The 10,744-nt window shown below is 36.1% G+C and overlaps 1 protein-coding gene across 2 annotated transcripts in view; it reads right to left on the bottom strand.

Annotated features, from left to right (window-relative positions):
- Positions 1 to 4,144: 4,144 nt before the first annotated feature.
- ALCAM (activated leukocyte cell adhesion molecule) overlaps positions 4,145 to 10,744 on the bottom strand; it is a 215,189-nt gene continuing 208,589 nt past the window's right edge. For both annotated transcript variants that reach the window (XM_043448847.1, XM_043448848.1), the window contains 2 exons: positions 8,113 to 8,228; positions 4,145 to 6,575 (listed from right to left, as the gene is read on the bottom strand). In XM_043448847.1, the coding sequence (XP_043304782.1) occupies positions 8,141 to 8,228 (88 nt within the window). In that variant the 3' untranslated portion in view covers positions 4,145 to 6,575; positions 8,113 to 8,140. The remainder of the gene's footprint in view (positions 6,576 to 8,112; positions 8,229 to 10,744) is intronic.

Genomic DNA, 10,744 nt, shown 5'->3' with positions numbered 1-10,744 from the left:
ATCACTGCAGATGGTGACTGTAGCCATGAAATTAAAAGACACTTACTCCTTGGAAAGAAAGTTATGACCACCCTAGATAGCATATTAAAAAGCATAGACGTTATTTTGCCAGTGAAGATCCATCTCATCAAGGCTATGGTTTTCCAGTAGTCATGTATTGATGTGAGAGTTGGACTATAAAGAAAGCTGAACACCAAAGAATTGATGCTTTTGAACTGTGGTGTTGGAGAAGACTCTTGAGAGTCTCTTGGACTGCAAGGAGATCCAATCAGTCCATCCTAAAGGATATCAGTCCTGGGTGTTCATGGGAAGGACTGATGCTGAAGATGAAACTCCAATACTTTGGACACCTGATGCAAAGAGCTGACTAATTTGAAAAGACCTTGATGCTGGGAGACATTGAAGGCAGGAGGAGAAGGGGATGACAGAGGATGAGATGGTTGGATGGCATTACTGACTCAATGGAGATGAGTTTGAGTAAACTCCAGGAGTTGGTGATGGACAGGGAGGCCTGGGGTGCTGTGCTCCATGGGGTCGCAAAGAGTCAGAGACAACTGAGTAACTGAACTGAACTGAACTGAACAGGCCAATATCACTGATGAACATAGATGCAAAAATCCTCAACAAAATTCTAGCAAACAGAATCCAACAACATATTAAAAAGATCATACATCATGACTCTAGGCTTTATCCTAGGGATGCAAGGATTCTTCAGTATTCACAAATCAATCAGTGTGATACAGCAATGAACAAATTGAAAGATAAAAACCATAAGATTATCTCAACAGATGCAGAGAAAGTTTTTGACACATTTCAACATCCATTTATGATAAAAACCCTCCAGAAAACAGGTATAGAAGGAACATACCTCAACATAATAAAAGTGATATGTGATAAATCCACAGCAAACATTATCTTCAATGGTGAAAAATTGAAAGCATTTCCCCTAAAGTCAGGAACAAGACAAGGATGCCCACTCTCACCACTACTATTCAGCATAGTTTTGAAAGGTTTAGCCACAGCAATCAAGGAAGAAAAAGAAATAAAAGGAATCCAGATTGGAAAAGAAGTAAAACTCTCACTGTTTGCAGATGGCATGATCCTCTACATAGAAAACCCTAAAGACACCACCAGAAAATTACTAGAGTTAGTCAATGAATACAGTAAAGTTGTAGGATATAAAATTAATACACAGAAATCCCTTGTATTCCTATACACTAACAATGAGAAAACAGAAAGAGAAATTAAGTAAACAATTCCATTCACCATTTTAATGAAAATAATAAAATAGTTGGGAATAAATCTACCTAAAGAAACAAAAGACATATATATAGAAAACTATAAAACACTGATGAAAGAAATCAAAGATTTCTTAGATGGAGAAATATACCATGTTCATTGATTGGAAGAATCAATATAGTGAAAATGAGTATACTACCTCAAGCAATCTATAGAATCAATGCAATCCCTGTCAAGCTACCAATGGTATTTTTCACAGAACTAGAACAATTAATTTCACAATTTGTATGGAAATACAAAAAACCTCGAATAGTCAGAGCAATCTTGAGGAAGAAGAATGGAACTGGAGGAATCAACCTGCCGGACTTCAGGCTATACTACAAAGCTACAGTCATCAAGAGAGTATGGTACTTGCACAAAGACAGAAATATAGATCAATGGAACAGAATAGAAAGCCCAGAGATAAATCTACACACCTATGGACACCTTATCTTTGACAAAGGAGGCAAGGATATACAATGGAGGAAAGATAATCTTTTTAACGAGTGGTGCTGGGAAAACTGGTCAACCACCTGTAAAAGAATGAAACTAGAACACTTCCTAACACCATACTCAAAAATAAACTCAAAATGAATTAAAGATCTAAATGTAAGACCAGAAACTATAAAACTCCTAGAGGAAAACATAGGCAAAACACTCTCTGACATAAATCACAGCAGGATCCTCTATGACCCACTTCCCAGAGTAATGGAAATAAAAGCAAAAATAAACAAATGGGACCTAATTAAACTTAAAAGCTTTTGCACAACGAAGGAAACTATAAGCAAGGTGAAAAGACAGCCTTCAGAATGGGAGAAAATAACAGCAAACGAAGCAAGTGATGAACAATTAATCTCAAAAATATACAAGCAGCTCCTGCAGCTCAATACCATAAAGATAAATGACCCAATCAAAAAATGGGCCAAAGAACTAAACAGACATTTCTCCAAAGAAGACATACAGATGGCTAACAAACACATGAAAAGATGCTCAACATCACTCATTATCAGAGAAATGCAAATCAAAACCATAATGAGGTACCATCTCATGGCAGTCAGAACGGCTGCTATCAAAAAGTCTACAAACAATAAATGCTGGAGAGGGTGCAGAGAAAGGGGAACCTTCTTACACTGTTGGTGGGAATGCAAACTAGTACAGCCACTATGGAGAATAGTGTGCAGATTCCTTAAAAAACTGGAAATTGAACTGCCATACAACCCAGCAATCCCACTGCTGGGCATACACACTGAGGAAACCAGAATTCAAAGACACACGTGTACCCCAGTGTTCATCGCAGCAGAGTTTACAATAGCTAGGGCATGGAAGCAATGTAGATGTCCATCGGCAGACAAATAGATAAGAAAGCCGTGGTACATATACACAATGGAATATTACTCGGCTATTTAAAAGAACATATTTGAATCAGTTCTAATGAGGTGGATGAAACTGGAGCCTATATACAGAATGAAGTAAGTCAGAAAGAGAAACACCAATACAGTACATTAACACATATACATGGAATTTAGAAAGATGGTAACAGTGACCCTATATATGAGACAGCAAAAGAGACACAGATATAAAGAACAGACTTTTGGACTCTGTGGGAGAAGATGAGGGTGGGATGATTTGAGAGAAGAGCATGGAAACATGTATATTACCATATGTGAAATAGATCACCAGTCCAAGTTCAATGCATGAAACAGGGCACTCGAAGCTGGTGCACTGGGATGACCCAGAGGGATGTGATGGGGAGGGATGTGGGAGGGGGGTTCAGGATGGGGGACACACGTCCACCCGTGGCTGACTCATGTCAATGTACAGCAAAAACCACCACAATATTGTAAAGTAACTGGCCTCCAATTAAAAAAAAAAAGTTATGTGGTACCTGTATATGTGATTTATATATATGTATGTGCGTATGTAGGAAGTACTTAAAAATGTGATGTGATATATTAAATTTAAATACAAATGTGTTTGAACACATTATACAATTTTGTATATAATTTCTAATATATAGTATTAAAATATTATAATATTTGTCTATTTAGTCATTTGAATATCTTGGAATAATCCTTTACAGATGGTATAACCAGTTCATGTACCAATTAATATTTCTCAGTTTTACATATCATGAAAAGGAGGATCTGTTTATTAAAGAAATCTACAATAGATTCTGGTGAGCCCAGCCTTTAGATCAGATCTGGTTTGATACCTGACTTACCTACTTAGAAGCTAAATGTACTCAGGAGTTATAGTATCTTTTAAACCTTAGTTTTCTTCTGTTAAATGGGGGATATTTAATACTACTTATAACTGTTAAGGATTAAATAAGATAATATATAGATGGGCAGAGCTCACAGTATGGGCTCAATAAGTATTAATCACTTCTCTGGCATGCTGTAGTCCACGGAGTCATAGAGTCGGACATGACTGAGTGACTGAAATGAACTGAACTTCCTCTGACACATATGGTTAGCTTTACCTTATTTTGAGGGGGGAGGCATTTCTAGGTTCATTCCTAGGTAATGTCAAATAGCATGCTGAATGGAGTGTTAGAGAGGAAGTGAAGAAACCGGCAAGGGTCCTCTTAATTCAGTTCCGAGGACAGCAACATGGGACACCCACAGTAAGCATGATCCCATGGTTGAAAATGGAGACACACATTATAGAAATCACCACTTGTGAAATCGAGGACCAGCTGAAGTGGCCCACCTGACATAATTGGAGGGCAGAGACAATTTTATTTTGCTGCGTTACCTCTCCAGGGAGATGGGGACTCACAATGAGTCTTCCACTCTATAATAAAGACAACTACTTTCTATGCATTGACATCCTAGCTTAGACAAGAGTCAGACCAGCTGTGAGAGACGTTGAAGACATATTTCAGTTTTATTATTTTAGGTATTGATGGGTATGTTAATCCATTTCCACATACAATTCCTATAATCACAGATAGGGAGTGAACCTTGAACTGGCAAAACCTGTCTCCTGTTGTCAAAGAGTTAAGTTGGAAAGATGGAACCTCAAAGTTGAGAATTGGTGTATCATCTTCCTTCCCAGCCTTGCTGTGCTGACGGCTGTCGGCACACACACAAGCTTTCCTTTTTATCCAGGCGCTGATCCACTGATAATAATGTTGTCTCTTTCTTCCCCCTGGCAAACTTTCTGCTTTCAGTCCATAGCTCAGAGTTTCCCATGTTCTGCTCTCTAGGTTCTGACAGCTGTTTTCAGACTTAACCACAGAAGCCAAGAAATAATTGTAGTATAAAACTCTCTTTCTATTGTCACATTGCTTCTTTCTGCAAATATATCTCAGGAGTTAAACTTTGAAACTTTGATCTCTCACACCAAAAGAAAAAAATATTTATATGAAAGTAACTTAATTTTAGTGTTCATGATTTATCACGGAAAGGAGGTGTTTAAAATTTTTAGAATTTTTTTAACAAAATTCTAAGATAAAAGAAAAAAAGAAATCACAGTATTTACAGAGATAACAGAATGGCATAGCCATGCAGAACAAATAACTTTGGTTTTTCCCCTTTCACTTTGGTTTAAATATTGACCAAGATTCAATTTTTTTCCTGCCAAATAAAACTTCAATAAATCAAAGTTTAGAGGCAAAAATAACATATTTTCTTTTTTCCCATCATATTTTATACAGCATTGAGTCTAATAGAATATTTTATGTATTTAATTCATACCAATACACTATAGGAAGCTTTTATTAAACTGAGTCACTATTGCTCAGACAGCAAACAGTTTACAAATGTACAACAATGTGTATTTCTAAATAATGCAAAAGTGGCAAAGTATTTATTCCTAATCTTCTTCTGACTTTAATCTTCAATTTATTTTTCATTGACTTCCTAATTAATTATTCCATCAATCTAAAAAGCAAACACCAGTTTTCCTTTCCTCCCAAAGAACACAGTTCTATACCTGGAAATCTGATGTTCATTTTTTTCCCGATAAAGTTATGTAACTCCTGGGACAAAAATGGCCATGCCATGTTCTCCCAGAAACCAGGCTTCTGCTTGAAAGAGCAAAGTTTAAAAGTCTTGTCACAAGTAGCTATTGGCAAATATCCGGTCTACCTCAAAAAGTTTTCATTTAACACTACCACCCTATAGAGCTCCTCCAGCATAAAACATGTTTATAAAGTTACAAATTTGAATGTAACTAAAGATACATAGACATTTTATTATTACACTTTAACATACTGCTTGATAAATTATGTACCAGTTAAAAACACTAAATGATCTCAAGGTGCATTCAATATCTGTAGCGTAGTTAACAAAAACACACACGAAAAAAATATATATTCTATATTCTGTGGAAAATAACACAGCTTTGATAATGATCACTGTTAAAAATCTCCAATTCTGACTGATATCTTGTTTTTTAAAGGAAATAGATATAATTTTAAGGCAGTGGATAACCCAAAGGATTTAACTCCAATTTTCAGTTCCAGTGATTTACATTGTAACCTATGAAAATGGGAATGTTAGCCATGAGTTTTCCAAACTGTCTCTCATACATTGGCTTGTTTTTTTTTTTTTTTGACAGAAAATAATTTACTAGCAGTTGTCTCTAAAGGTAAATGCTACCCAAGTTCTGTGTGATGTTTTTTTCAGAACAGGAAAAAGCGTCAGTTTGGGAGTCCTATTTGTTATTATGTGTGTGTCCATATGTGTGTGTGACTGCTTCTGAGAGTCAGCTGGCGGCACATTCACAGAAATAGTTCATCTGGTGCTTATCAACCTGACTCTCTGACTCCTCCCTAGTGATAAAAATCAGTTTTTGATTAGGGCAATGTCCCCAATCTTCACAAGCTTCCACCTTTGGGATTTAGGTGCTTGTGAGAAAGTTTGGGGGCATTACTGATAGCAATCAGAATCAGAAAGGTACCTGCTCAGATTATTCATATAAACAATTGAAATAAAAACATCACATTATACATCAGATTAACAGCAACTCCCAGAACAAAGCTTACAGTGTATAAAAATAGCTACGTAAAAAATTTACATAAAAGGCAAACCAAAAAGAAATTCTCAGTGCAGACATTTACAGAAAAAAATCAAACCAACACAATATATGACCTATCATCATGGCTGCCAAAACTTGTTATTATTTGTAATTTCATTTCATTGTTTTACTTGAGATAATTCTCTGATATCCCATGACAGCTTGGTAGAATGAACTGCTTAATACTTGAACCATGAATTGCTGTCAGTGTCTTTGTATATGTCTTAAATACAATCCACGTTCATGCTTCAATTGTTCTATATAGTTTTTTTCTGAAATTATAAAAAGAAACCCACATAATTCAGATAAGTTACCATAGCAATCACTTTTCACAATCAGTAGATGCCTTATACTAAATGTGATACTTTGCAAGAACTTTTTATAAAACTCTGTCATCCCTGAACCTAGCTGTAATCCCAGTTATTGTTGCAGCTCTTCAACTAATAATTTTTTTTTTTTGAATTGTTGAAAGTCTTTATTTTGGGGAAACTTGCTTAATTCTTATGAAAATTATAAGGTTTTCCACGAAAATATTTCATTCTGTTTCTCTTCAGGTTAAAAATCTCATTTATCCCTTCAAATCACACCCCATTTTGTAGGCTTTGTATTCAAGCTCAATTTTCCTTTGAGAATTTCCTCTATCTGATTTTGAAGAAAACGGAAAGGCAAACTCTATGTTTATAAAGGATTGAGGAATGAATCCTAGAGAAGCAGAAATAAAAATCAGGTGGGAATGCTGCATGCTTGGCCTCCAATGGGAGGCAGGATGGGGAACAAATTTAGTTTTTACTCCTTTCACCCTATCATTTTGAAATTCTGGTTTTCAGATTTTAAAAATGTCTTATTTCAGTCATTTTATTTTTCTTTCCTGTGTGCATCCTTCTAATTTCAATTCCTTCCCTTGTTCTCATCTCCTTTATGGGATAAACTTAGGTGACCTACTCAAACTATTTAACTTGTGGTTTACTTACAATCAACCAAATTTCACTGTGGCTGTTGGGGACTTTTACATATATGAATAAAGTATGGTAACACTTATCCTCAAGGACATAAAAAATAATTTGTCCAAATGACTTCTCTGTTGGGCTGGCTTGAGAGAGCATAAATAAAAGTAAAATGTTCAAATTGAAAGAGGCAATACCATGGAAACATACCTCTTGGAGACTGTCTTTAAAAGCATACTTACATAGCAATTATATATAGATATATGCAATATATATGTATATATATAATATCAATATGTGCATTATACACACATATATATGCATGTATAGATACATACATATAACATATACACTATTTGGAAAAGTTGTGTGTACACACATACAAATTTGTTAGTCTTTTCATTAGAATGATTCAGAAATGGCTGCATAAATGCACTGACACTTCTAAGTGTATTAAATCCTTGTATTAAAATTATATCTTAAAATTGTTCTCACAATTGCTTTTTAAAGTAAAATATGAGAATGGCTCTTACCTAACCAAAACATCAACTTATAGAATTAAGCTTTTTGCACTCAGCAAAATTTTTGGCATTAGATTGAAAATGCTCACTGAATGTTAAAATCTCTAAATTGAGTTCAATTATCCTGAGGATAATGATTTTCTTGAGAATGGGGAGTCCACTGAGATTCCATTCTTCTGAGAATACCTTTCTGAGTAACCAAAGTTTTCTTTGGAAAAAACCTCTTCCTGTTTTTAAAGCTGCAATTATAATGCATGTTAATGTCAAGGCCTTCCCTTTCATCACTAGAATGTTTCATATTTTTCCAGGGAATGATCTTTGTAAACCTCACACAGCCTACCCACCTGGACAACAAGTGGAACAGTTTCTCTCTTAGGCTTCTGTTTTGTGACTGTTTTCTTCTAACTTTTTGTTTTCTTCCATATTACCAAGGTCCTTGTTTACATGTTTTGATGCAGTCCTACAAGAGAATTAAATACACATTACCACACTGACAAACATATTTAATGTTTCTTAAAAGCTGTTAAAACTCAACATTCAAAAAACAAAGATCACAGCATTCAGTCCCATCACTTCATAACAAATAGATGGGGAAATAATGGAAACAGTGACAGACTTTATTTTCTTGGGCTCCAAAATCACCATAGACGGTGACTGCAGCCATGAAATTAAAAGACGCTAGTTCCTTGAAGGAAAAGCTATGACAAACCTAGACAGCATATTAAAAAGCAGAGACATTACTTTGCTGACAGAGGTCCATGTAGTCAAAACTATGGTTTTTCCAGTAGTCATGTATGGATGTGAGAGTCGGACCATAAAGGCTGAGCGCCAAAGAACTGATGCTTTCAAACTGTGGTGTTTGGAGAAGACTCTTGAGAGTCTCTTGGACTGTAAGGAGATAGAGGAAATCAGTCCTAAAGGAAATCAGTCCTGAATATTAATTGGAAGGACTGAGGCTGAAGTTGAAGCTCCAATACTTTGGCCACCTGATGTGAAGAGCCGACTGATTGGAAAAGATCCTGATGCTGAGAAATACTGAAGGCATGAGAAGAAGGGGATGACAGAGGAGGAGATGGCTGGATGGCATCATTGACTCAATGGACATAAGTTTAGGCAAGCTCTGGGAGTCGGTGAAGGACAGGGAAGCCTGTCCCATGCAGACCATGGCGTTGTAGAGTCAGACACGACTGAGAAAATGAACATTTTTAATATTAGAGTTCACATTAATGTATCTTTGAAAAGCAAATGTTTTACATCAAATACACATATGCTCTTAGGATGAACAATTCCACATCTGTGAGCCTTGACTGGTAATAGAACACATTGCACTGAAACTACCTTGGACCTGGGGTTGCATTAAACATATGCTAAGAGAAATAGAAGTCATCGGGGAAACCTCAGTGATGGTACTTCAAATTATTATTGCTATATAATTCCTAGTAATTGTTATTGTTGTTCAGTTGCTAAGTCATGTCTAACTCTTTGCAATCCCATGGACTGCAGAATGCCAGGCTTCCCTGTCCTTCACTATCTCCCAGAGTTTGCTCAAACTCATGTCTATTAAGTCAGTGATTCCTAGTAATACTTACACTTTTAAAACTTATATAACACCACATGTGTTTCTTGATTAAGGAAGCTGGGATAGAAAATGTCATTTTTCCCTAAAAGTATTGCTATGTTTTAAATAGAATTCTGTAACTCATTTGCTAAGAATCACAACTTAATAGTGTTAATACTGTTTAAGAGTGTATGCTTTATGTCCAAGTGAGATAAAGACATATGGCTCATTCATACTGGGACATTCATTATATTGAGCCTAAATTTAATTTGTGATTTAAAAATTTTTAATTTATCTTAAACTACAGTCTTAAATCTTGCCAAGATGACTGAGTCCTATAATATGTGACAGAATAGATATGAATTTACATATATAATATAAAGGTATATATACCCTTATATATATACATATATATAATGTAGATGGTATGTATATAATGTAGATAGTATGTGTATATATATATATAATGTAGATGGATATATATATATATAATTATATGCATAACACAGATTTTTTGAGTTCTACTCTCTTTTTCTAATTAGTTGCTTTGTGTGTGTGTGCGCAGTCACATCTGACTCTTTGCAACCTCACGAACTATATCTCACCAGGCTTCTTTGTCTATAGGGTTTTCCCAGCAGGCATACTGGAGTGGGTTGCCACTTTCTCCTCCATGGGATCTTCCTGACCAAGGGATCGAACCTGTATCTCCTGCGTTGGTAGGTGGATTCTTTACCATTGAACCAACTGGGAAGCTTAATTAGTTACTTAACTAGTAACAAATAAAATCTTAGTAACCTCAATAATGGAGTTTTCCAGGTGAAGTGGTGATGAACAGGGAGGCCTGGTGTGCTGCAGTCCATGGGGTCTGAAAGACTCTGACACGCCTGAGAGACTGAACTGAACTGAACTGAAGTGGTAAAGAATTCACTTGCCAATGCAGGAGACCCAGGAGATGTGGGTTCGATCCCTGTGTCAGAAGATCCCTTGGAGGAGGAAGTGGCAACCTACTCTAGTATTCTTGCCTGGAAAATCCCATGGACAGAGGAGCCTGGCGAGCTACAATCCATAGGGTCCCATAGAGTTGGATGTGACTGAGCAACTGAGCATGCACACATGCAACCTCAATAAAATCCGTAGAAGATAATGTCACCATCAAAAGTGTACAATGAATTTTCAAAGGTGGATGTACGAATGTAACTGGTAACGGGCAACTAGCTCAAGAAACAGAACGACTTCAGAGGCAGAAGTCCCTCATACTCCCTTCCGGTCACTGCTACCTCCCCAAAGGTTATCACAACCCAGACTTCTCACAGAATGGTTTCATCTGTTTTTATAATTCGTTATAAATGGAACCGTACCATATGTATTCATTTCTATCTGCCTCTTATTTAAACTCAACTTTATGTTTATGATATTCA

This window comes from Cervus canadensis, chromosome 27 (assembly GCF_019320065.1).
Source record: "Cervus canadensis isolate Bull #8, Minnesota chromosome 27, ASM1932006v1, whole genome shotgun sequence".
Classification (NCBI taxonomy): Eukaryota; Metazoa; Chordata; class Mammalia; order Artiodactyla; family Cervidae; genus Cervus; species Cervus canadensis.
Note: the sequence above shows the minus strand (reverse complement) of the source record. Positions and strands in the feature narration are given on the sequence as shown.